The sequence below is a fragment of the Trachypithecus francoisi genome, unplaced genomic scaffold, assembly GCF_009764315.1.
Source record: "Trachypithecus francoisi isolate TF-2019V2 unplaced genomic scaffold, Tfra_2.0 Lachesis_group0, whole genome shotgun sequence".
Taxonomy (NCBI): Eukaryota; Metazoa; Chordata; class Mammalia; order Primates; family Cercopithecidae; genus Trachypithecus; species Trachypithecus francoisi.
In genome coordinates this window covers 181,007,233-181,035,021 of record NW_022681453.1, presented here as the reverse complement: position 1 = coordinate 181,035,021, position 27,789 = coordinate 181,007,233, and the positions used below count along the sequence as shown (strand labels likewise).

The 27,789-nt window shown below is 43.6% G+C and overlaps 1 protein-coding gene across 3 annotated transcripts in view; it reads right to left on the bottom strand.

The window, feature by feature from the left end:
- The window catches only part of CMTM8 (CKLF like MARVEL transmembrane domain containing 8), a 132,712-nt gene that overhangs the window by 78,917 nt on the left and 26,006 nt on the right, over positions 1-27,789 (bottom strand). Inside the window, exon 2 of one of the 3 annotated variants that reach the window (XM_033212891.1) lies at positions 18,048-18,116. The exons of the other annotated variants lie outside the window; for them this stretch is intronic. Within the exon in view, the coding sequence (XP_033068782.1) occupies positions 18,048-18,116 (69 nt within the window). The remainder of the gene's footprint in view (positions 1-18,047; positions 18,117-27,789) is intronic. 3 annotated transcript variants of the gene reach the window in all.

Here is a 27,789-nt window from a genome sequence, read left to right as displayed (position 1 = left end):
CACACTATGATGGCAGAGTTAAGTAGCTATGGAGAGTACATATTTTGGCCTACGAAGTCCAAAATATTTACTATCTGGCCATCTGCAGAAAAACATGGCTATGTTTTTCCCTAGAATATCAGATGATCTTTGCTGGGTTTGTCAGACAATGTTGTTCTAGTAGGATATTAAAAGGGCACTCAGTCATCTTCTTGAACCTTTTTCTAAGTTTCAGGTAAATTTTTCTTGAAGACCATAGTCAATGATAATTTAATTATAAATTTAAAAAGAAATAAGAGTATAACTGGATCATTTGTAACTCAAAGGATAAATGCATGAGGGAAGAAAAAATGTGGAAAACCACATTTTCCAAGATGTGGTTATTATGCACTGCATGCCTGCATCAAAACATCTCATGTACCCCATGTACATAAGTACCTACTACGTAGCCACAAAAATTTTTTTTAAAGTTTTCTTAAAAATGACCTAATACAAGTTTATATTTTCCTCTTGAATCAATGACTCCTATAACAGGGAAGTTGATCTCTGGTGTAGAGACAGCTGAACTAAATAGAATCTTGGCATTTCAGTGGTTAAACCAAGTATTCCAACAAGTTTACAAAATACAGAGTAACCTAAGCCAGTATTTTCACTGATTCAAACCAACGGTCCTTTTTAAATACTTCTCCAAAAGGAAGGAGTAAAGGAAGAAAAATTAACATTTTAAAATCGTGCCTTGAAATTTTCTCACCTCACACTATATGATAATACAGGCTCTAGGCCCATGGGCTGTTTTCTATGAAAATACGTCAGGACTCTGAGGTGTGATCCCAAGAGGGATTTGAAGCAGCAGTCTGGACCAGGCACAGTGGTTCGTGTCTATAATCCCAACTCTTTCGGAGGCTGACGTGGGAGGATCATTTGATTTGGCTTGGGCAACATAGCCTGGACCCCTGTCTCTTAAAAAAAAAATATATATGTGTGTGTGTGTGTGTGTGTGTGTGTGTGTGTATATATATGTGTGTATTATGTATGTGTGTATATATATGTATGTGTGTATATATATGTATGTGTGTATATATATGTATGTGTGTATATATATGCACACATACATATATATACATATACACACATACACACACACACATATATATATATTAGCTGGGTGTCGTGGTACATGCCCCTAGTCCCAGCTACTTGGGAAGCTGAGGTCGGAGGACTGCTGGAGCTCAGGAGAAGGTTGCAATGAGCTGAGATTGCACCACTGCACTCCAGCCTGGGTGACAGTGAAACCCTGTTCTCAAAAAAAATGTTTTTTAAAAGCAGCAATCTGATACGGAGCTGAATGGTAGAAGAGCAAGTGAAATACGAAGTCAGGATGGTTTCAATTTAATTAGCAGAAGCTGGATATAAGAAAAATACCTAGCAAGGATCGCCCTGGAAAGAGACCAAGAGTTCTTATTCTGAAATTTTTTAAAGAGAACGAAAGATTTCAGAAAGTGAAAAAAAAAAAAAAAAAGTCATATGTTTATAGTATCTCTGTATTTTAGATCCTCAAATATTTATATAGAGTTTTTAATTAGGGGCTGGATGTGGTGGCTCACACCTGTAATCCCAGCACTTAGGGAAGCCAATGAGGGTGGATTGCTTGAGGTCAGGAGTTCGAGACCAGCCTGGCCAACATGGCAAAACCCCGTCTCTACAAAAAATACAAAAATTAACTGGGCATGGTGGTGGGAGCCTGTAGTCCCAGCTACTGGGGAGGCTGAGATAGGAGAATCGCTTGAACCTGGGAGGCAGAGGTTGCAGTGAGCCCAGATTACGCCACTGCACTCCAGCCTGGGCGACAAAGCAAGACTCCAGCCCCCACCCGCATCCCCGCTGCCCCCCGCCAAAAAAATAAAGGTTTTAGTTAGGGGATTAGAGAGCTTTTATTGGCGTTCTGAGCAATGGCTGCTGCTAACGACCATGAAACCAGCTGAAGAACACAAGCCAGACTTCTTTACCTCGGTCCTTGAATTTCTCATCATCTCCAATTTTAAAAATGTTATTCTTATCCAGGGTTCCCTCATAAACACTTCAAGTCCTTAAATTAGTACCCAGCCCATTTTCCCAAATCCTTCCCACACACAAACCTTATTTTCCCCACCCACAGACCTTTATTTTAAACTGCCAAATCCCCCTGAGTTTAAGAACTTTATTTTTCCTTAACTGGTAATTAACTTTCCAAATGAGGCTGGGGAACAATAGAAGAAATTGTTATCTTTCACCATCAATGTTTTGCACAAGATGCTGTGATGACACTGCTGGGATTTTAGACAGACAAAGCAGCCTGGCATGTCTGTGCCACCCTGAACAGGGCTGCTGCTAGCCACAGCATTCTCTGTGCAAGGCTACCACTGTATTCCCCAAGGTGAGCTTTAGTCACAAATGTTGGTCATAGATGAGAATGGCCTCATCAAAGTTTAGGTACAGGCCAGGTACTGTGGCTCATGCCTGTAATCCCAACACTTCAGGTGGGTGGATCACCTGAGGTCAGGAGTTGGAGACCAACCTGGTTAACATGGTGAAACCCCATCTCTACTAAAAATGCAAAAATTAGCTGGGCATGGTGGTGGGCATCTGTAATCCCAGCTACTCGGGAGGCTGAGGCAGGAGAATCGTTTGAACCCAGGAGACAGAGGTTGCAGTGAGCCGAGATTGCACCACTGCACTCCAGCCTGGGTGACAAGAGTGAAACTCCATCTCAAAATAAATAAATAAATAAATAAAATAGAGTTTAGATATCCCCAGACTGTGTACATTCAAGTGAGGAAATGATGTAATCTTTCTTCAAACCCAGAGGGCAATTTTTCTAAAACCATCTTTTTGCACCAACACATCCTAAGGAGATGTTTTTCTCTCTGATCAATGGCTAGACCACAAACCTTCCAGAAAAACAACGGTCCTAGGAGAGCAAACATATGGGGAGGGGGCGGAGAAGGCATCCTGAGGATCCCTTATTTACAATAACAAAAATGTGGAGATCATGGTGGATGGCTGTGTTGCCCTCTACTGGCCAGGTCAAGCATCACCAGCCACAACAACACAGCCAGCTGCCCTGGTTTTTCCCTTTGTGGTTTAATTAGGCACTGCTCCTCCCAAGGAAAACCTGGGTGAGAGAGGCAAGAGGCCCCCGCCCATGGAACCTCAGATCTGGTAGGAACATCTAATGCAACACGGGCATATTACACAACCCTAAGGGGTGCCATTCCTGTGGAACACATCAACAGAGCCCTTGCACTTAAGCAATCCTGCAGCCCCAGTGGGTCATTTAATAAATGCCCCAGAATGGTAAGTGATCATTCCAGGGTCATCAGACCTGCGATGGACCAGAAGCAGGACCTGTTGCTTGTCTCAAGGGAGTGGCAAAGGGAAACAAGATTTCTACAAAGGAAAACAGGTTCCGACTGGGCTGGCCCCTGTGAGGAGAGCCAAGTCAGAACATGTATCCACTTCCTATTCTACGCTTCAGCTATCCATCTGTCTAATCTGTCTAGCCATAACTCATTGTGCCAGGTACTCATTGCAGATACATACCAGGTCAGGTACTCATTGCAGATACATACCACCAGATGGGTGAGACTTGCCTACTCCGGAGGGGGCTGAACAATTAGCGAGATTCAGACAAGTAAACCAGCAATTACCCTATAATGCTGTAGAAGTTTGGGTCAGGTGCAGTGGTTCATGCCTGTAATCCTAGCACTTTGGGAGGCCGAGGTGAGAGGATCACTTGAGCTCAGGAATTCAAGACCAGCCTGAGCAACATAGTGAGACCTCATCTTTACTAAAAAAAAAAAAAAATCTGAAGCAAAGAAGTCCTGACTGTTACTGAGCACAGAGGGGCTGGCACATGACCCCGACTGAGGTGGGAAAATCAAGGATGGTTTCCTGAAGGCAGTGACATACAAGAGAGAACAAAAGGATTTAAAGGATATATAGCTACTAGCCAGGTGAGATAGGCATGGAAACCACTACAGGCAAGTAGAATAGCAGGTAGAATAAAGCAGAGATGAGACAGCATGGAGCATTCTAGGAACTGGAGGTCCAGTGGGGCTGGAACATATGGTGGATAGATATCCAGGCAACAAATAAAGCCAGAGAGAAAGGCAGGCCCCGGACGACACAGGGCCTTACAGTCCAGGAAAGGAGTCTGAACCATAGCCCAGAGGCCACGAGGAGCTGCTAGGGGTTTAAGCAGAGGAGAGACCTTAATAGAGGTGGGTTTGGGTTTCCTCCATTGTACTAGGCTCTGAGAAGGTTCCATGAAGGGCAGCCATCCTTCCTGCCCCCAAGGAACTTACAGCTCCTTAACAAAATGATATACAGTAGTTGGATCTATACTTACTACTGTATCATTTACTTCTATTCATTGGGTGTCTATCACCCTAATTGGATGCAAGCTCCACAAAGGCAGGGATTTTCTGTTTCCACTGCTACATCCTCAGGTGATTTTTTTTTTTAGACGGAGTCTCGCTCTATTGCCCAGGCTGGAATGCAGTGTTGCAATCTTGGCTTACTGCAACCTCCGCCTCCCGGGTTCAAACAATTCTCCTGTCTCAGCCTTCCGAGTAGCTGAGACTACAGGTGCATGACACCATGCTCAGCTTATTTTTGTATTTTTAATAGAGACGGGGTTTCACCATATTGGTCAGGCTGTTCTGGAACTCCTGACCTCAGGTGATCCACTTGCCTTGGCCTCCCAAAGTGCTGGGATTACAGGTGTGAACTACTGTGCACAGCCTAAATCCTCAGTTTTTAGATCTATGCCTGGAACAAAATATGTGTTCAAATAATTGCTGAATAAATTACCATTCACTTCCTATAAAGTTTGTTCTTTTTTTTTTGAGACAGAGTCTTGCTCTGTCACCCAGGCTGGATTGCAGTGGCAAGATATCAGCTCACTGCAACCTCTACCTCCCAAGCTCAAGAGATTCTTCTGCCTCAACCTCCCGAGTAGCTGGGATTATAGGTGTGCACCACCACGCCCAGCTAATTTTTGTAGTTTTAGTAGAGACAGGGTTTCACCATGTTGGTCAGGCTGATCTCAAACTCCTGGCCTCAAGTGATCTGCTCGCCTGGGCCTCCCAAAGTGCTGGATTACAGGTGTGAGCCACCGCATCCGGCCACAGTTTTGTGTTTTAAAGAATAGACACAATATTTACCGCATACAAAGGCACATGGAAGGCAGGGCAGAAAACAAGAAGACAGATCTGCCCTCGAGGAGCTGATGTTTATTAAACGCCTATCTGCTGCTGCATACTTCATGTGGCTTCTCCTAGGGAAGTATTGTTCCCATTTTATAGGTGAGAAAACTGAGGCTCCAAGAAGAAATTTGACCAAGGATCCAGAGGTAGTAAGTGGTAAGACTGGAATTCAAAACCAGACCTGTCTGACCACAGACTCCCACCTGGCTCTGGGCAACAGCTATGTGACTGGCAGCTGCACAAGGCAGCAGCACTAAGCTAGAGGGAACGTGGAGAAGGATGAAAATGGAGCGTAAAGCACAATCAGAAAATGTTTCTTGGAAAAGAAGGCATCTGGAAGCCTCACAGGATGTGAAAATGTCCGAAGTGAAACGGAAGAGCATTCCTGACAGAGGGACAGCAAGCACAAAGGCCTGGACACAGATGTGCACAGGACACTTGCCACTCAGGGAAAAGCAGACTAGGCTGAGTTCACTTAGCTCCTTGTTCACGCTACGTAAGGCTGGATCAATGTTATGCAGGTTAAGAAACACGTGACACTTCTCACCTATGGGATAGGCAACAATTCAAACGTTTCACAATCCTGTTGGTGAGGCTGTGGAGAAACTGGCCTCTCAAGTCACTGCTGATAAGAGTACCAAAGGGCACAACTCTCATGGAGGAGAAATCTGGAGGTGGCCACCAAAATGAGATGTATTTACCCTTGATCCTGCAACCCCAGTTCTGGGACCTAACCTAGAGATACACCCACACAACCGATACACCCGCACAACCGATACACCCGCACAACCGATACACCCGCAGAACCGATACACCTGCACAACCGATACACCTGCACAACCGATACACCTGCACAACCGATACACCTGCAGAACCGATACACCTGCACAACCGATACACCTGCAGAACCGATACACCTGCACAACCGATACACCTGCAGAACCGATACACCTGCACAACAGATACACCTGCACAACCGATACACCTGCACAACCGATACACCTGCAGAACCGATACACCTGCACAACCGATACACATGCACAACAGATACACCTGCACAACCGATACACATGCACAACAGATACACCTGCACAACCGATACACATGCACAACAGATACACCTGCACAACCGATACACCTGCACAACCGATACACCTGCACAACCGATACACCTGCACAACAGATACACCTGCAGAACCGATATACCTGCATAACCGATACACATGCACAACCGATACACATGCACAACAGATACACCTGCACAAAGAAGAATGACACATGAACAGCCTTACTCACAGAGCACAGTTTGTTTGTTTGTTTGTTTGTTTATTGAGGCTGAGTCTCCCTCTGTCACCCAGGCTGGAGTGCAGTGGCACAGTATCAGCTCACAGCAACCTCTGTCTGCCTCCTGAGTAGCTGGGACTACAGGCATGTGCCACCACACCTGGCTAATTTTTGTATTTTTAGTAGAGACGGGGTTTCACCATGTTGCCCAGGCTGGTCTCGACCTCCTGACCTCAGGTGATCCACCTGCCTTGGCCTCCCAAAGTGCTGGGATTATAGGCATGAGTCACCACACCTGGCCTATTTATTTCTTGAGACAGAATCTCACTCACTCTGTCACCCAGGCTGGAGTGCAGTGGCATGATCTCAGCTCACTGCAACCTCCGCCTCCCAGATTCAAGCAATTCTACTACCTCAGCCTCCCGGGTAGCTGGGATTACAGGTGTGCACCACGCCTGGCTAATTTTTGTACTTTTAGTAGAGATGGGGTTTCGCCATGTTGGCCAGGCTAGTCTTGAACTCCTGACCTCAAGTGATCCGCCCCCCCCCCCCCCCAGCCTCCCAAAGTGTGGGGATTACAGGCATGAGCCACCATGCCTGGCCTGAGCACAGTTTAATAGCTACAGATTGGAAACAAGTACCCAACTAACTACAGTGGACAAGTTCAATCAGTGATGGCACCTCCACACCATGGACTGCTGCACAGCTGCCAAAGTGAGGGCAGCCTCCACGGATTCAGAGATCTCTAGGGTATCTATACATGTAAAAGTTAAATATATATATACACACACACATATATGCACATATATACACACATACATCATCTATTCTGGGATACATGGATCAGGATATGGACAGATGTCTATCAGGACACGGATATATATCTATCTATTAGGATATGGATATATGTCTATCAGGATATATGCATGTCAGAAAGAGAAGCTATGTATATAGATTGCTCAAGGAAAAGGGTGAAAATCAAAATACATGTTTGCATTTGCCTCTATTTGCATAAAGCAGTGGTTTTCAACTACATGTGATTTTGCCCTTCACAGAGCATTTGGCAACATCTGGAGACGTTTTTGTCGCCATGACTCAGGTCAGGGGGTTGCTATTACTGGCATCTAGTAGGTAGAGGTCAGGAATGCTGCAAAGCATCCCACAATGCACACAACAGTCCCCTACAGCAAAGAATTATCCAGCCCCAAATGTCAACAGTGCTCAGGTTGAGAAGCCCGGGCCTAAAGGATAAACAGTATCCTTTGTTTATATAAAGAAAGAGAAATAAGAAACCTAAAGTTGTCATGTGTAAGAGGTAGCATTAATGGCAGGAAGGCGGGGGAGAGCAAGATTTCTGTGCACAGCTTTTCATACTTTTGAACCATGTAGATGGATTACCTAGTCTATGCCTATTTGAAAATTGAGTTTAATTGAGAAAAGAGAAACACAAAGTTGCAACATATGGGAAACAGGAGTGGCTTTAGATCAAGACTCAGCTGGGTTTCCAGAAACTCACAAAGTGTCCTTGTCTCTTGGCCCCTGTCTTATCTGCGAGGCATCTATACGAGACGAGCTCAAGGTCCCTTTGAAATCTCCAATTTCACAATCTCCTCTGATTTCAAGCTGCCCTGCATGATGAAGGTGGGGACAATCCAAGGTGGCGTGGGTTGAATGTGGGAGGCAGACATTTCTACCACACACAAACTCAAGCTCATGAATACTTGGATTCTCCTGAACATTTTCTCCAATAATCTCTCCTTGAAACACAAAACATTCTGTTTCCAGGCCAGGTTGTTAAAACTCAAATCACAAGGTTGATCCGGATAGAAGGTAATGAGAGCTATAGATCTGCAGGAAGAGTTCAAGTAGATATAATCTCACCTAATTTATTTTTCCACTTTCCGAGAAAATATTTACATCCTATATGCAATCACCAAGTAATAAAAAACAACAGTAATACAGGCCATGAAACTAGTCGCAACTAGTTATACAGAGTGGCAGGGAAGGACGCCCCCTCTAACCATACATTCTAGGAACTAGGTTTAAGGAGGCAGGGCTTGGGACCCAGCCACACAGTCCCTAGATCACAGGTTTAACAGACCGTACACCAGGCAGGTAATGGGTATCACAGGTTTTCTAGTGGGAAAGGGCAATTCAAAACTAAGGTTTCCAGATTCATTCCTTTATCCGGATTCCCCTGTGGCCATGCCAGAGTGGCTATGACTCATCCCCGTATTATCGCTTGACAGAATGCAGTCGGAACTGACAACCTACCTGCTTCACTTTCTAGCTGTGTAGCTTTGGATAAGTTACTAAACATTTCTGAGGCTCAACTTCCTCATTTATATAAGGGAGAAATTATCTCATGGAGTCGTTTTGAGGGGAGTAAGTGCCTAATGACTTGTCAACAATTGATCTTCAATAAATTTTCTTCTCAGCTGGGCATGGTAGCTCAAATCCCAGCACTTTGGGAGACTGAGGCAGGCGGATCACAAGGTCAGGAGATCGAGACCGTCCTGGCTAACACGGTGAAACTCCATCTCTACTAAAAAAATACAAAAAAGAAAAAAAAAAGAAAGAAAGCAGGGTGTGGTGGCGGGCACCTGTAGTTGCAGCTACTCGGGAGGCTGAGGCAGGAGAATGGTGTGAACCCGGCAGGTGGAGCTTGCAGTGAGTGGAGATAGTGCCACTGCACTCCAGCCTTGGTGACAGAATAAGACTCCGTCTCAGAAAAAAAAAAAAAGAAAGAAAAAACTCTTCTCTACTCAAACTCACCTTTGCCTCTTATCTCCCATTTATCCTACATATTGTTAGCAGTAAAATCTTGAAAATAAAATTGGCCAGGCACAGTGGCTCATGCCTGTAATCCCAGCACTGTGGGAGGCCGAAGTGAGTGGATCACTTGAGCTCCAGAGTTCAAGACCAGCCTGGGCAACATGACAAAACCCCGTATCTATAAAAAATACAAAAATGAGCCAGGCTCATAATTCTTCAACCATTTTACACTAGCTGCTGCAAGCCTTTGCTGGGCTGTAAGATTAGTTGGCCTACACTTGGTCTAACCAGATGCTTATATAATCAGTCTGCCTTGTTCTTCTGTCATCAGCCCATGACAAATGATTGTAACTCGGTATAAATGTGACTGCAAACACAAATACAAGTGTCTAGCCTGAAATCACCCAGAAGCCCTTGGGCAAATTTTAAATTCCAGAATTTGCTTGAATTGTTAAAATAACACAAAAATGTGTTTTTAATGCTTGAAAATACAAGCACTGGCCCTAGTCTGAGAAACAGCAGCAAACTTGGATCAGGTCTAAACTCCATGTTCTGGCACCAAAGTCCTCCAAAGCTGGCCTTTGATTACCTGTTTCACATATAACACATTTTAGAAGCAGTTTAATATACATGTACGTTATCCATACTCACACAAAACTGTGATTTGAATTATAATTACATGGAATGTGTTTAGGAACTGACTGACATCTTACAATACTGATGCTTCCTATTCATGAACATGGTACAGCTTCCCATTTATTTAGATCTTTATCTTTCTATGAAGTTTCACAGGTTTGCTCCATAAAGGTAATATAGTAAGTTTTAGAAATTATATTTGCAAACTGTGTATTGTTTGTATACAGAAGTGGAATTGACTTTTGTATTATGATGTTACATTGAGCAATCATGCTGAACATTATTTTGTAAATTCTCTTGGATTTTTGTTGCAGATAATACTGATTATGCATAATGACTGTTTGTTTCTTTTCTTTTTTTTTTTTTTTTTTTGAGACAGGGTCTCACTCTGTCATCCAGGCTGCAGTACAATGGCACAATCTCAGCTCACTACAGCCTTGACCAGGCTCATGTGATCCTCCCAAGTAGCTGGGCCTACAGGTGTACACCACCACACCTGGCTACTTTTTGTATATTTTATAGAGATGGGGTTTCACCATGTTGCCCAGGCGGACCTCGAACTTCTAAGCTCAAGCAATCTACCTGCCTCAGCCTCCTAAAGTGCTGGGATTACAGGTGTGCACCACCATGACTGGCCTCCTTTTCCTCCAATCCTTATATTTCTTATTCTTGTCTTACTACACGGGTTAGGGCCTCCAGTACTACGATGAATATAAATGGTAATAGGATCCTTATGTTCCTGATTTTATAAAAGAAAGCTTCTAATGTTTCATCACTAAGTGTGGTATTTGCTGGAGGTTTGGGTGGCTGGTCCTACATTTTCTATGCATCTATTTCAGTTAGACTGGCTTTCTTATTAATATACTAGCATACTGGCATCATGGCTAATATTATTACCTCAGATAATATTTCAGGTGTTGTGCTCAATACTGTATATTCTCTCCCCTCTCTTAGCCTGGAAGGATCCCTCCTTTCTTTTCTACTATCCATCCTTCAAGGCTCCTTTCTGATCCCACCTCCTCCAGGAAGCCTTCTCTGACACTATGGCTCTCTGAAGCTTCCTGACTTCTTACTCATTTGGGGAAAAGCCATCAGAGTTTGTCTTAGAGGCCATAGAGTATACAGCAGAGTTCATTCTCAAACTCGAGGCCCAAAAGACAGTTTTGGTTAGCACACATAGTGTTGGTTAATTCAGTGTTTTGAGAATTTTCAAAGAGGAGGTTAATCAGGAGATTTTAAATTAGAATTCAGATTTAGGGCATCTCTGAGAAATTAGATCTGTTATCACTAGGGCTTTCCCTTCTTTATGGGCACAACCAGCTGTAGAAAAGTAGCAGTGCCCTCTTCAGACGGAAGCGTCAGTCTCCGGTTCATCACAAACCCACTGTTCCCTGTTGCCTTACAACACACTTTACTCATATATTCTGCTTTCCTGGCCCCTGTATGCAGTTGATATTGTGACTTCTGGTACAAAAGAAACTGCAAGACACAAAGTACCACACTGTGGCTTTGTCACTTACTGGTATAATCTTAGGAAAGTCACTAACTCTTTGAGCCTTTTCATGGTTTCCTCACCATGAAAATGAGCTAATGGCATGTACCTCAGCTAATTCATAGTGGTAGGAAATCCAAATGAGATAGCTCATTGGAAACCAAAAGGTGCTTTAGAAATGACAGCTGTGGCCGGACACGGTGGCTCACACCTGTAATCCCAGCACTTTGGGAGGCCAAGGCAGGTGGATCACGAGGTCAGGAGATGGAGAACATCCTGGCTAACTTGGTGAAATGCCATCTCTACTAAAAATACAAAAAATCAGCCGGGCGTGGTGGCATGCGCCTGTAATCCTAGCTACTTGGGAGGCTGAGGCAGGGGAATTGCTTGAACCAGGAAGGTGGAGGTTGCAGTGAGCTGAGATTGAGCCACTGCACTCTAGCCTGGGTGACAGAGCGAGACTCCATCTCAAAAAAAAGAAAGAAAAGAAATGACAGCTGTATAGCCTACTCAACACAGTGAGACCCCCATCTCTACAAAAAAGTTTTAAAAAATTAGCTGGGTCTGGTGGGTGCCTGCAGTGCCAGATACTGGGGAGGCTAAGGTGGGAGGATCACTCGAGTTCAGCAGTTCAAGGTTACAGTGGGCGATCATGTCACTGAACTCTAGCCTGAGTGACAGAGCAAGTCCCTGTCTCTAAAAAAATAAAAAAAGAAATGATAGCGGTATTTTCTTCTACTTACTCTCATATACGAAAGTCAGCTCCTCAATTAAGTTGTAAGCTCCTTGCGAGCAAGACCTATCATGTAAAATCCTGTGTTAGCAGAGTCCTGAACACAGAGAAACAAAGATGTTGTCAAAAGACCATGGACTGCAAGTCAGGCCAACTGTGTTCAGATTCCAGGTCTACCTATGCGATACCTGGCAAGTGACTTAATCTTCCAGAACCTTAGTTTTACGATCCATAATAAAACATGTCAAATAAATAGTATATATCATGTGAATTAAGATTTTGTAAATACTTTTTTTTAAAAGTCATAAACGGATTAGCTCTCTCTTGCCAAACTTCAAGCACGGAATACTGTCTGGTGAGGGGCACTGGCATATGAACATATTTCCAGGTTCTTTAGTGGTTTTCCTTATAATCCTACCAGCAGCCTCCAGATAGTTTTCCTATCTCCTTCACTCACAACCAAAGTCTGAATCAATATCTCTTCTACCATCTCCATATGGTTGAGGGAATACATTAAATAATGAGGGATACATAAAATAATGTGCACTTTTATTCAGAGAATAATTTTCTAAAATATTTATTCGGATTCTCACAATCTAATTGAACACAGAAGGCATTTATGTAGTCTAATAAAGCCTTATTTCCCTAACTCTCATGCTTTCATTTAACTTTACTCTGAATTGGCACTTCCTTGTAATTCCTATCATACATAAAGACAAAATATACAACTTTTCTAGATTTCACCCAACCTATATTAAAATTTACTTGAATACTACAAAAATAAATCAGCTAGTAATAGTTTAATGGTATTAACAGTTGAAGGATTTCAAGATTTTAAGAGTGAGGGCAGTATCACATTGGTCCTTAATCTATTTAGGAGCAAGATATCTGAGGGTTTTAGGTAAAACTTTGAAAACAAAATTTATGACTCTAACATGTTAATTCTTATGAAGACAAACAGTTGAAGAAAAATTTCAAATTCAGAGAAGTAAATAGCTGTGTGTCTGAAAGAATGTAGATGATCTTACCTTTTGTAGATTCAAACATTAAGAAGGTGCCCAATAAAACTGATGGTTAAGCCGGGCGCGGTGGCTCAAGCCTGTAATCCCAGCACTTTGGGAGGCCGAGACGGGCGGATCACGAGGTCAGGAGATCGAGACCATCCTGGCTAACACGGTGAAACCCCATCTCTACTAAAAAAAATACAAAAAACTAGCCGGGCGAGGTGGCGGGCGCCTGTAGTCCTAGCTACTCGGGAGGCTGAGGCAGGAGAATGGCGTGAACCCAGGAGGCGGAGCTTGCAGTGAGCTGAGATCAGGCCACTGCACTCCAGCCTGGGTTACAGAGCAAGACTCCGTCTCAAAAAAAAAAAAAAAAACTGATGGTTAAATGCCAGGCACCTTAAATTGTTTCATTTTAGTCCTCAAAGCAACTTTGTAATGGATTGGATCAGTATAGTTACTTTAGGCAGAAAAAGGAATTTAACAGCTGTTAGCTAACCCCAAATTAAGCAAAACAGCCACAAGTAGGACGCCACTGCACCTCACCTTTCCACCTTTAAAGCAGAAGAAACCAAGTTTCAGAGGACCTGAGAGATCTGCCCATGCTCAGAGCTGAGGCTATCAGGCCAGGCTAGAGCCCACATCTATCTGCCCTTTCTAGCAGACAAGTGCACCTGGACAACACGCTACAGCAAAGTTGTCCAACCTGCGGCCATTGGGCTGCCTACAGCCCAGGATGGCTTCAAATGCAGCCCAACACAAATTCGTAAGCTTTTTAAAAACATGAGTTTTTTTGCACCGTTTTTTTTCAGCTTATCAACTACCGTCAGTGTTAGCGTATTTTATATGTAGCCCAAGGCAATTTTTCTTCTTCCCGTGTGGCCCAGGAAAGCCAAAAGATTGGACAGCCCTGCTCTACAGCAAGCTGCCTAGAGCTGAGAACATGTGTGTTACACCTTCCTATGGGAAATGGTGCCAGTCGTACAAAGCCTCCCATGTAAAATGCATGCTGGGTTTATTTGGGCCACAGGAGCAGCCTTCGTCCCAGCCCAGAGAGCAACTCATTGCACAGATATGCTTTTGTGGGGAACATTAACTTTGCCACAAAATTATATAGTTTCCACAGCTTCTTTGTGTACCCCAGTGGCCAGCAGTGTGGAGAAGGAGCTTGCCAAAAGTGACAGTGCACAAACTGTGGACCTGAGACCACATCTAGCCTACCACCTATAAGCTAAGAGAGACTTTTATACATTGAAATGGTTGGAAAGAATTCAAATTTCAGATTCATAAAAAGTATTATTTTTAAATTGCAATTTAAAAGATTTTAAGTTGCATTTTTAAATGCACCTCACTCATTCATGAACCGATTGTCTCTGGCTGCGTTTGTGCTACAGTGGCCAAGGTGGACCGCTACAAGAGACCACAGGCTCTGCAAAGCCCGAGCCACTACTATCTGACCCTTGACAGGAAAAGTCTGCCACCTCCTGGAGTTGAGTGTTTGCTTGCAGAAGGTCCTAAGCTTTAGCTACATTATACACATTTAATTCTCCCATTGTCCTGAGAGGGAGGTATTAACCTAACTGCAGACCACCTGAGAGAATTTAAGTCACCTGTGTCCACAATTACTCTTTCATCCAAACATCTGACTTCAAAACATAGGCGCCACACACTGTGCTAGGAGACAGAGAATTTAGCAGTGAACAAAACAGACTCAGCTTCTGCTTTTTCCTGGGGGAGAAAGGCAAAGAACAAATAGGTAGTTAAGAATTATGTTAAATGCTAGGAGAAAAAAGTCACCTCTCAGCTGGGGTAATGGGGGATTCAATCCAACTCTGTTGCCAATGCCCTGCTTTTTAATTTTGAATTATAGACTCATAAACAGTGTAGACAGGTCTTATATATCCATCACCCAATTTGTCTAATTAGTGGCACCTTATGTAACTACAGTACTTTATCACAACCAGGAAACCGAAATGAGCACAATACACTTCACATAGATTTCGCCCATGTTTACACATGCTACTACTATTATTATTTATTTTATTATTATTTTTTGAGATAGAATCTTGCACTGTCACCCCGGCTGGAGTGTAGTGGCATCATCTTGGCTCACTGAAACCTGCCTCCCAGGTTCAAGCAATTCTCATGTGTCAGCCTTCTGAGTAGTTGAAATTACAGGTGTGTGCCAACACGCCCAGTTGATTTTCATATTTTTAGTAGAGACCAGGTTTCACCATGTTGCCAAGGCTGGTCTCAAACTCCTGGCCTCAAGTGATCCAACCGCCTTGGCCTCCCAAAGTGCTGAGACTACAGGAAAGAGCCACTGCACCCAGCTGTACTATTATTTTTTGTGGTATATTTTTGTGTATAATTCTATGCAAGGTCCCTGCTTTTTACTACTATATTACATAATCCCAAATTGAACCACCTCTAGCATGTACCCAAAGTGGCCCTGAAAGCAGTTAACATTTAGGTACCGCTCTCTACCCTCCCTGAGGAATCTCCGCTTGCTCTTGAAACAGGTCATATGACAAAAGGTGTGTCCCTTCATCACCTTTGCTGGGGCCTCTCAGATTCTGCATTAAACTGCTCATCAAAGTCAGGACTTCAATTTTCCCCTTTACAAGGAAAGCCACATGAATCCTGTGTCTGTATTTCTCCCAATTTTCTTGAGAACTAGACCCAGGACACCACTCAAAATTCCTAATATAACCGCCCACGAGAGAACGCTCAAAATAGAACCAGGAAAAAACAAAAACAAAGACCTTTCCCTCACACAACTGACAGGCTTCTTCCTTTCTTGTAAGAAGAACTGTAATGCCCTTCATTTATACAGTAAAATATTTATTGAGTTCCTCCTGGCTTCCAGGTACTGGAGCACAAAGATGAATAGATGCAGTTCACGCCCCCTGCAAGCTGTGGTCACAGGCTGGGCTGGAGACAGGCACCAATCACCTAGAGTGTCTACTCAAAGTCCTACGTCCACTTTGAAATGATACTATATAGTTGGCTACTAGGATTTTTCAATAGATAACCCAATGTGATGACTAAAGGGGAAAAATTATGAGATATAATGCACAGGCTGGTAGAAGGTGAGGACAAGGTGAGGCAGCCCCACCCTGCTCCCCTGGGCACTGGGCTGGCAGAGGGCATCCAGCTGCATGTGGGATCACAGATCCCAACTTAACCCTCAAGACTCCCTCATTGCTTCCTCCTGTTCTTTCAGGCCAGGTTTCTTGTTTTCCACTCCTGTTTTGTTAAATCTAAGTGTGTATACATATATATCTATTTTTTGTTATTTTTGAGACGGAGTCTTGCTCTGTTGCCCAGGCTGGAGTGCAGTGGCACAATCTCGGCTCACTGAAACCTCTGCCTCCTGGGCTCAAGTGATTCTCCTGCCTCAGCCTCCCAAGTAACTGGGACTACAGGCATGTGCCACCATGCCCAGCTAATTTTGTGTACTTTTAGTAGAGACAGGGTTTCACCATGTTGGCCAGGCTGGTCTCGAACTCCTGACTTCAGGTGATCCACCCACCTCGCCTCCTCCAAAGTGCTGGGATTACAGACGTGAGCCACTGCGCCCAGCCTGAAGTGTATATTTGTGTGTGGGTTTATGTATACTCATAAAGCTACTTCAAATCCTTTTTGGAAAGAAGTGTGCTATAAATATTTACAAATGGAGTTTCAGAAAAGGTGCTACAGTCATCTGGAAACACCTAGAGCACTGTTTTCTGGCCATAAACTAAGGGCACATCTGAGTGCCTGCCTGGATTGTCTCATTTCTTGCTTATTCCTCCTCGGGGCCTCCCTGACATCTTAGTTCTCCAAGCGTGGAGGGTGGGACGGAGGGGAGGGGAGGGGATGTGTGTGGGCATGTAAAAAACAAGTTTTTTTGTGTGTCAAGATAAATCATGAAAGGCAGACACAGTAAACATCCTGCTGTGTAGGAGAGACCCATATGATGGTCAACTGCCCGGCCTGAAATGCCTAGACGTGTCCCGGGATCAATGGCACCTCAGTAAACTGTCCCCATCCTGTTCCGCAGGCTCCAGCTCATGCATGGGGAAGGAAGCTAACTCCCCTGGGATGTGCTGGTCACGTTACATGCGCCTGTGATGTGCAGTTCCCCGACTGCAGTACAGAAGCCAGACAGCAAGCGCTCAGTCTGAAGAGAAGAAACTCAAATGGCTTTTCCCCCAATTAGAGCTAATTCACAAAGTTTTGCTGTATGACACGTTATAACATGATAAAACAGAGTATCCCAAGGTGTAAAAGAGAGAAAAATGTAAGTACAGTAACAACAGTAAGAGCAGGTACAAGATGACCACATGCTTTCCAAGGCTAAAGCAGGGATTCTCAACTTTTTTCATTATCATGCTCCCCCTAAACATTTATAAACATTTTCTCCCCCTGCATGAAAAATTATTTTTCTTTCAACATTTATTTAGTGCCTGTTATGTGCAATTTAAGTCCTAAGGATAGAGCAATGAAAAATACAATTTCTACTCTCACAGAACTCATGTTCTAGTGGAAGCATCAGACTAAAAAACAGTACATATGTCAGATGGTGACAAACGCTATGGAAAAATATTAGGTAGGCCAAGGAAATAAGGGTTAACTTATTACATAGAGTGTTCAGGGAAAGGAGGTGCTGAAATAAGACCCGGAGAAAGTCGGTTCTAGGCAGGAGGAAGAGAAAATACAAATGCCTAGAGCTGGGGCATGCTTGCTGTGTCACAAAAGCAGCAAGGGGGCCAGAGCTGCTCACCCAGGAGTGCAGTGTGGGATATGAGGTCAGAGAGGTAAGGGAGGAACCCATGGGGTCTTGTAGACTGAAACTGAACAGACTGGCTCTCTCACTCCAAATGCAATGGGAAGTGGAATACCATGACACATCTTACCAGGATATCTCTGGCTGTTGTGCTGAGAGCAGACTGGTGTAGGGGGTCGGTTACAGGCAGGGAAATCAGCTAAGAGGCAATATAAAAATAAGACAAGAGAGAATGTTAGTTTGGTTGAGGGTGATTATACTGCAGGTGGTAAGAACTGATAACATTCTGGGTATATTTTTTTGAATTTCTTTCTAATATCGCCAAATCACCATTCTCATAGCTAAAAATAATTAATGATAATATCCAATACCCAGTCAATATTCAAATAACCCTGATCATCTCATAATTGTTTTATGGTTGCTTGGATCAATATCCAAATATGGTACATATATTGCAACTGATTGACATTTCTCTCTTAAATCTCTTTTAATCTATAGGCATCTCCTCTATTACTTTTTCTTTAAAATTTGCTTTTTGAAAAAATGGGGTCATTTGTCCTGTACATACAATCTGATTTTTGCTGACTGGGTTCTTTTAATATGTTTCTCTGTTCTCTGTATTAACCCAAAATTGATACTTAGCCTGAGTTCCCTATGAGACATATTAGAAAAGATGGTGAGCGGGCATATACAAATCTGGGATCCAGGGGAGAAGTCTAGGCTGAGGCTAGAAATGAGGACCTATAGAGAGAGTCGAAAGCCATGATTCTGAGGGAATGAATGTAGATGGAGAAGAGGAATGTTCTAAGGCCTGAGCCCTGGCACTCTTGTGTTTACAGCTGGGGAGATAAGGAGGCACCAGGAAAGAAGATGAGGTGCACATCCAGTGAGATAAGAAAACAAAATTAGGACAGTGACCTTTGAAGCCACAAAAATAGATTTTTTTTTTTTTTTTTTTTTTGAGACGGAGTCTTGCTCTGTCGCCCGGGCTGGAGTACAGTGGCTGGATCTCAGCTCACTGCAAGCTCTGCCTCCCGGGTTTTACACCATTCTCCTGCCTCAGCCTCTGGAGTAGCTGGGACTACAGGTGCCTGCCACCTCGCCCGGCTAGTTTTTTGTATTTTTAGTAGAGACGGGGTTTCACCGTGTTAGCCAGGATGGTCTCGATCTCCTGACCTCGTGATCCGCCCGTCTTGGCCTCCCAAAGTGCTGGGATTACAGGCTTGAGCCACTGCGCCCGGCGAAAATAAGATATTTAAAGGATTGAGGGGAGGGGTCAACTGTGTCAATGTGGCCTGCAGGCTCAATGTGGTAAGTGCTGAAAGTTGACCACTTGGCTTTGGCAAAACAGACATCACTGGTGCCCTCGGTAAGAGCTGTTTGGGTAGACTAGTGACAAGGCTGATTGGAGAGGGTTCAGGAGCAGATGGGATGAAAGGAATTAGGAAATAAAGACAACTCTTTCAGGAAGTTTTGCTGCCAAGGTGGAGCAGAGAAAAAAGGTGACAGCCGTTGAAGAATGAGACCTGGAGGGATGATTTGTTACAGTTTTCAAGACGGCATTCATCACAGCATATTATCGCCAGGAAATTTTAACATCACAGATAAACTGTCTATTTACATACTACATGTATATATGTACTTTATTCATTTAAAAAAGGTAAGATTTCCCTCCCTACCGCCCAGAACCTGTTTTTGCTCCCTTGCATGCAACACCGCCCCTTAATGAGAATGCATGTGCTAAATTAACAAAAAAGGTTCCAAGAGACGAATCCAGCTGCCTGACTCTTCCAACTTTTATTAATGTAAAGAGTTCTTTTGATGGGTAAGAGAAATATTTTCAGGTACAGTGTAGCCGCTAGAGAGGTGCCAGGGAAAACAGAGCTTACAGCTAAACATGTGCACCTACACAAAATCCTGCCATGATGGGCCTACAAGGTATCTCTATATTCTAACAGTCATACACAGGAGCATCAAACCTCAGGATTGTCCCCATGCAGAGATGGGGGTTGGGGAGTTCCAGGATAACTCCCTTCAGAAATAACTGGGTACAGTGAATTAACAGTCTACCATTTAGAGTCAGGAAGATCTGGAGTAAATTCCACCTCTGCCGCATCCTGGTTGTGACCTTAGGTTACTATAATCATTCAGCCTCAACTGCTTTATTTATAAAATGAGACAAAGGTAGTTCCAAATATAATTGCCACTTTTTTTTTCTTTTTTGCCTGTTTTCTTTTGTCTTGGAGACCTATCTTTCCTTCCATGTAATTGGAGTAGGGTTGACTCCATGCCAGGTACCAGAAGTAGACAGATGACCCAAGTGTGGCCAGAGCACTTATATTACCAGTGAGGGGTCTTCACTGTGAGTCATCCAGGTTCTTGGCATTTTGAGCAAAGAATTGGACAAAACACACAAATGAAGCAATGAAAGCACAGATTTTTGAAACGAAAGCACACTCCACAGTGTGGAAGTGGGCTCAAGTGTGCTGGTTATAGAATTTTCTGGAGTTTAAATACCTTCTAGAGATTTCTCATTGGTTACTTGGTTACATCCTATGTAAATAAAGTTGTGGCCCATGACCAGTCTGATTGATTGTAGAAGGTGACCAATCAAAGGCTGAAGTGAAGTTACAAAGTTATACCCCTATGCAAATGAAGACTAGGCCCACGACCAGTCTGATTGGTTGCAGGAGGGGAGCAATCAGAGTACTTTCCATTTTCCATCTGCCAGGAAGAAAAAGTGGGTGGGGGTGCAAAGGAAGTAGCCTCTGATCCTTTCACTACCTGGGCATGGAAAGTTGGGGTTTTCCTTTTGATTCCGTTCTAGGAAGTCAGTGTGAATCGGCCTTAGGCTCCCTGCTTCCAGACCCTATTCTCCCCCCTCACTTATGCCTGGCCACATTGACTGGACCGAGAATGACCATGTGACCGGAGCTAAGTCAATCAGGGACTTCCTTCTGATTGGTGGCCACTATGAAGTGCTTGGTTACCATTGTGAAGAAACAGCCTGATGGTTTCTTAAAAAGTCACTAACTATAAGAAAAATACAGAACTGTGGGTGGCATCTTTGTCATCATGCAGGGGAAGTCTTTCTAAGAATGAAGTTTATTCAGAAGAAAGCACAGCCAAGACACTGAGGAGAGAGACTGAGTCCTGCTATCTATTGAACTCCTGATTCCAGCCATACCTGAAGCTTGATACATAGCTCAGCTTGTCAGATACATGAGCCAGTAAGTCCTCCTCCTTTTCGTTGTCATGGAAGCCGACTTAGCCAAGTTTCCATCATCTACAGCTGTACAGGTTGTGACTAATGCACTATTTCACTGTTAGATATTAAAAATGCTTTGAAGTTCTAGGAAGTGTCTTTCTCTGAATGAACACTCAGTAAACAGGACTGACCCTCAGTCTTTTATGTACCCAGTGCTGTTCTGGGCATCAAGTATATAAAGGTAAGTAAACTAAAAGGTATTATGTAACATTAGCAGCTTATGTATTAGGATACGTCAACAGAGATAACTCAGTTTGGGAAGGGAGGCATGGGGCTGCGTTATCCAGAGAAGGCGTTTGCCAGGCCTGAAAGGGAGGCCAGGTAATTCTAAACAGAGGCAGCAACACATATAAAAGCATGGAGGTCTGTTGAAAGAGATGATCAGGGTTAGCTGAGAAGGCAAACTCAAATGTCTACAAGGACCAAGCAGGTAACATAAATGAGTGAAACGCATCAGTTATAAGGCAACAAATGACAATGCCTCTTGGCCTCAGTTACGGGAAGACTGGAGAGAGCTGAGGGTAGTAGCAAATAGGTGACTGCAAGGCCCCTCACAGCACAGAGTATAGTTTGTCCATACCATCCACTCTCACCTTCTGCCTTTAGCAAGAAGTGGGTTTTAGCTATTCACATGGCCACGTGGATGAGGACATTTCGCCAGCTTCATCTGCAGTCAGATGTGGCCATGCTGTACATTCTGACCAACAGGATGCCAGAGGAAATGATACATGTAACTTCCAGGTTGGATCTTGAAGAAAGGGACCTACTTCTCCAGCCTGCTGAAGGCTGGAGCAGGCAGGAGGTGGGAAATGAAGCAGTATCTTGGACCAGAAGATGGAACCCACTACAGAGAACAGGGAAAAACAAGACAGAAGTAGATAGTGTCTCTGACACCATGGAGCTATCATATCTGCCCTGGGCAATTAGTGCTTTGACTGTCACATGAGAGAAAAACAAGCTTCTACTTTGTTTAAGCCACTTGTTTTGGTCTTTGGTACAACAAACATGCATCTTGACCAACAGTCTTATATGCAGAGGGCAGCCACTTCTTGGCTCCAAAGGATTACTGCCATGAGGAAATGTAGGCTCAGTATTGTGCATTTGTCCAATTTTCCAAGAGATCATGGAAATCTAGATTTTATGATATCTGAGATTTACATACTGGCAACTAATTTTGATTTTCAGCACTGTATAGGCCAACACAACTGGTCTGGGGCCCAGTATCATTCTGGTCCACAGGCCTCTCCAAAACAACGACTTCACTGGAACAAGTAACATAACTTAGGGTAATAGAGTCCTTTGAGTTTGGGTAACACAACATAGTCCCTGCAAACTCTCATTACCCTCAAATGCAGTCCCATTCCCTGGAGAATAAACCAGATGTGGTGGCACACACCTGTAATCCCAGCTACTTGGGAGGTTGAGGCAGGAGGATCACCTGAGCCCAGGAGTTTGAGTCTAGCCTGGGTAACATAGTGAGACTCTGTCTCAAAAAAAAAAAAAAAAAAAAAAGAAAGAAAGAAAGAAAAAGGGAGAATCCTTGGAAAATGGAAAGACAAAGCCTCTAAGTCAGCAGCAGCAACCACGGTGGGGCCTTACTTGCCCACAGCCTCACCATGTAGGGCCTCCCTGGATACCAGTGGCCTTTACCAGGATTAAACTCTGTTCCTTTCTCTTCTCCCTTTCTCTCCTCTTTTCAAGACTAAATAATTTCTCAGGGCTGGGTGCGTTGGAGCACACCTGTAGTTCCAGCTACTCAGGAGGCTGAGGTGGGAGGATCGCTTGAGCCAGGAGCTCAAGACTGTCCTGGGCAACATGGTGAGACCTCAATCTCTACAAAAAAATTAATAAGTTAGCTGGGGAGGGTGGGATGTGCCTGTAGTCCCAGCTTCTCGGGAGGTCGAGGCAAGAGGATTCCTTGAGCCAAGTTCAAGGATGCAGGGCACTATGATTGTGCCACTGCACTCTAGCCTGGGTGACAGAGTGAGACACCATCTCAAAAAAACAAATTTTTTTTCTCAGGAGACAGGGCTAGATATTAGAATCATGAAGCAAAAAACAGCAGGTGAAAAAGGCAGCTCTCAGTTTGATATGGAAGGTCTCGCAGCCTCACCAAACAAGTTCATCCAGACAAACAGCTTCGTGAAGGAGGAGTGGGAGGTGGCATAAAGGAAGACGCAGAAGGTGCAATATCCAATGCTCATTTTGTGGGAACCACGGACGACACGGGTTATAAGAAAACAACCAAAGTGGCATCAGCATTGCACGGGGCCCCAGCTAATCCTCCCCTCCAAAGAACAAAGATCTTGTGGGCACAATTTTAGCTGACCCCAGCTTTCTCCTCTGGATTCAGGTAAAGCACCCATGCAAAGGTCCATGGTTAGCCACAGGCAATTACTCTAATTGCCAGCCAAGCAGTGCCAGCATGAAGGTATTGCTCATACAGGTTCAAACCACTTGCTGTGCTCTCAAGTCAAAATAAACATCAGGGAAATATCCACGGCATTGCTGTTGCACAATAAGAAGAATAAAAACAATCATGTTGCAGGAAAAGAAGTTCCTGTTTATAAGGCCCACTGCCCTCTAAGAAGTTGCTTCCGGTTTGGCGAGGAGTCTTTTCTCTGCAGTGCCCTCACTGAAGTAAGATACACAGTTTGGAGGTAGGAGCTGGAGAGTTTCCCTGCACAACAGAAGAAGGATTTGGAGAGGAGAAGGATGAGTAATCCAGGAGGGAAGGGAGATCAAACAGAAGTGGGAGGAGAATGGAACAGGAGGTAGGTCTTTGCATTCTCCAAGAGCCTCTGTACCGGTCATTGGTCAACACCTAAAACCAACCCACCACTGGGACCAGTGAGCTTTTTACAGACACCAGAGATGGATGACAGCAAAGGATAAAGGAGGTGGGGGAGAAGGCGGAAAAGGGCAAGAGAATACGGGCTCTTTGGGAATTAACTGAAGTACATAGAAGTGGTGACTCATGCCTGTAATCCCAGACTTTGGGAGGCGGAGGCAGGCAGATCACTTGAGGCCAGGGGTTCAAGACCAGCCTGGCCAACATAGTGAAACCCCACCTCTACTAAAAATACAAAAATTGGCTGGGCGTGGTGGTGCACACCTGTAATCCCAGTTACTCTGGAGGCTGAGGCATGAGAATTGCTTGAACCCTGGAGGCAGAGGTTGCAGTGAGCTGTGATCGGACTATTACACTCCAGCCTGGGTGACAGAGCAAGACTCTATCTCAAAAAAAAAAAAAAAAAGAAATATGGGAGGCCTTTGTGCTCGTCACACAGAGATTCTGAGCAATTTCACCAATAGCTTTGAGGGACGGAGAGGTCCCCATGCCATTTGGATACTATCATCTCCCCCAGAACAAGAGTTATGAGTTCTTATAATGTGCTAGTACTAAACAATTTACATGGATTTCTATTTGACTCTTTCAATAATCGTAAGAGGTGGGTATTATTAGACAAATTTTACAGATGCTTTAACATATTAAATATTTTGCTTAAGATCTCAGAGCTAACAGTAGCAGGGCCAAGTCTGTTTGGCTCCCAGTTCTGTGTCACTCTGTTTAGAAAAAGATCACATTTAGCTTGCAGAAAAGTGATTCTGGCCAGGTGTGATGGTTCACACCTGTAACCCCAGCACTTTGGGAGGCTGAGATGGGTAGACTGCTTGAGTTCAGGAGTTTGAGACCAGCCTGAGCAACATGGCGAAACCCTGTCTCCACAAAAAAACACCCAAGTTAGCCAGGTGTGGTGGTGCACACCTGTAGTCCTAGCTACTTGGGAGGCTGAGGTGGCAGGATTGCTTGAGCCTGGGAGGTTGAGGTTCCAGTGAGCCGTGATTGCACCACTGCACTCAAGTCTGGGTGACAGAGTGAGACTCTGTCTTTTAAAAAAGAAAAGAAAAGAAAAGTGATCTTTTCTTTTCTCACCCTGTGACCCAGGCTGGAGTGCAGTGGCACAATCACTACTCACTGCAGCCTTAACCTCCTGGGCTCAAGCAATCCTCCCACTTCAGCTTCCCAAGTAGCTGGGACTGCAGGCATGCACCACCATGCTTGGCTAATTTTTGTAATTTTTTGTAGAGACAGGGTCTCGCCATGTTGCCCAGGCTGGTCTCAAACATGATTTGCCTATCTCAGCCTCCTAAAGTGCTGGGATTACAGATGTGAGCCACTGTGCCCAGCTACAACATTTTTAAGCATGTTGCCGAGCTGGCATGAAAAGAAAATATCCCAAGAAGCCAAACATTAAATAAAACAAGAATCCTAGGAGTCATCAATGTCAAAACCAGTTTCCACCCTGAAAATCTGTTAAACTTTGAGGACTCTTGAGCTTCTATCCTTTTTTTAAACCACTTCAAGATATAATGCATACATCACAGAATTCACCTTTTAAAGTGTAGAATTCAGTCATTTTTAGACTATTCAAAGAGGTGTGCAACTACCACAACTATCTGATTTCAGATGATAACATTTTTATCATTCCCAAAAGAAACTCCACACCTATGAGCAATCGCTCTCCATTCCTCCCTCTCCCAGCACACACTAACGCACTCACCTACTTGCTGTTCTACGGATGGGCCTATTCTGGACATTTTGCATAAATGGAATTTGACAATATGTGGCCTTTTGTGTCTAACTTCTTTCACTTAGCATAATGTTTTCAAGGGTCATCAATACTATAGCATGTATCAATATTTTATTTCTTTTTATTGCCAAATAAGATTCCATTGTATGGGTATTCTGTTTATCCATTCATCAGTTAGTGGACAATTGAGTTGTTTCTACCTTTTGGCTATTATGAATAACGCTGCGATGAACATTCATGACCTTGAAAAAGCATGTATGTGTGTATATGTGTGTGTGTGTGTGTGTACAGATATACATATAACTTGGGATACTTTCTTTTCATGCCAGCTCAGCAACATGTTTAAAAATATTTTAGCTGGGCGGCCAGGCACGGTGGCTCAAGCCTGTAATCCCAGCACTTTGGGAGGCCGAGACGGGCGGATCACGAGGTCAGGAGATCGAGACCATCCTGGCTAACACGGTGAAACCCCGTCTCTACTAAAAAATACAAAAAACTAGCCAGGCGAGGTGGCGGGCGCCTGTAGTCCCAGCTACTCGGGAGGCTGAGGCAGGAGAATGGCGTAAACCCGGGAGGCGGAGCTTGCAGTGAGCTGAGATCCGGCCACTGTGCTCCAGCCTGGGCGACAGAGCGAGACTCTGTCTCAAAAAAAAAAAATATATATATATATATATATTTTTTTTAGCTGGGCACGGTGGCGCACATCTGTAATCCCAGCACTTTGGGAGGCTGAAATGGGCGAATCACTTGACCCCAGGCATTTGAGACTAGCCTGGGCACGCGCGCGCACACGCGCACACACACACACACACACACACACACACAAACATACATATATTTGTTCCAATTTCTCCACATCCTTGCCAATACTTGTTACTATCTTTTTAATTATAGCCATCCTTGTAGGTGTGAAGCGGCATCTCATTGTGATTTTGGAATGTATTTCTCTAAAGACTAATGACTTTTAGCATCTTTTCATGTGCTTATTGGCTGTTTGTATATCTTTGGAGAAATATCTACTCAAATCCTTTGTCAAGCTTTCATCTAGGTACAGGGTGGCGGGAGACAAAGCAAAGGGCCCATTTAAGGAGAAAGTCTAACAGGAAACCACTCATGTACAGTTGGGATTTTAAAAGGCCATCCCTTCAATGTGAGGATGGACAAGAAATTAACTCAGTGTCCAGAGGGAGCAGCAAGATAACTTTAGTATCTCAATCTCGGCAATGAGTGGAGGGGTAAAAGATCTCGCTTTCAATTTATAGCCACACTTATTCTCTCATTTGAGTTGGGTCTGAGTCTATGTAGGCCATAAAGAACACAGTAGATCTGGAAAAGTTCAAGAATTTCTAGAAATGTAAGAGAATTGAAATTCAAAATCCAATGATAGATTAAACAGCTAAAAACAAGAATTATTAAAATTAAAGTTATATAAATAACTAAAATGCAGCCCAGGAACCCAGAGTTGAAAATTATCAGTTTAAAAGACATGGAAGATAGAGTCTAAGGATCTAATACATATTTAGAGTTTTAGAAGTAGATGCAATAAAATGGGAAAGACAATATTCCCAATATTTTAAGAGCTAATGGCTGATTATTTTCCATTATTGTTGAAAGAGTAGTAATTAGATCTAAGAATCTCAACCAAACCCAAGGATAAATAAAAAGAAAACCTGAGCTAGACATATCATAATGAAGCTGCTGTATACAAAGACAAAAAATTTTTAAAGCTAAAGTAGCTAAACTTAAAAAAAGAATGGCAATCTGCAATTCTGACTGCCAGCATCAACAACAACCATGGAGACCAGTAAGATAGAAGAATGATACTTTCAAATGCACTGAGACAAAAATAACTGCCAACTTAGAATTCTATAACTTGTATAATTATCTTTCAAGAATGAGGAAGAAAAAGATTTCCAGAGAAAAATAGGAGATGTGAGGTGTAAGAAGGAACAATGAGCAAAGATATAAGGCAACTATGTGGGTTGTGAATAGGGCTAAATTGTTGACTA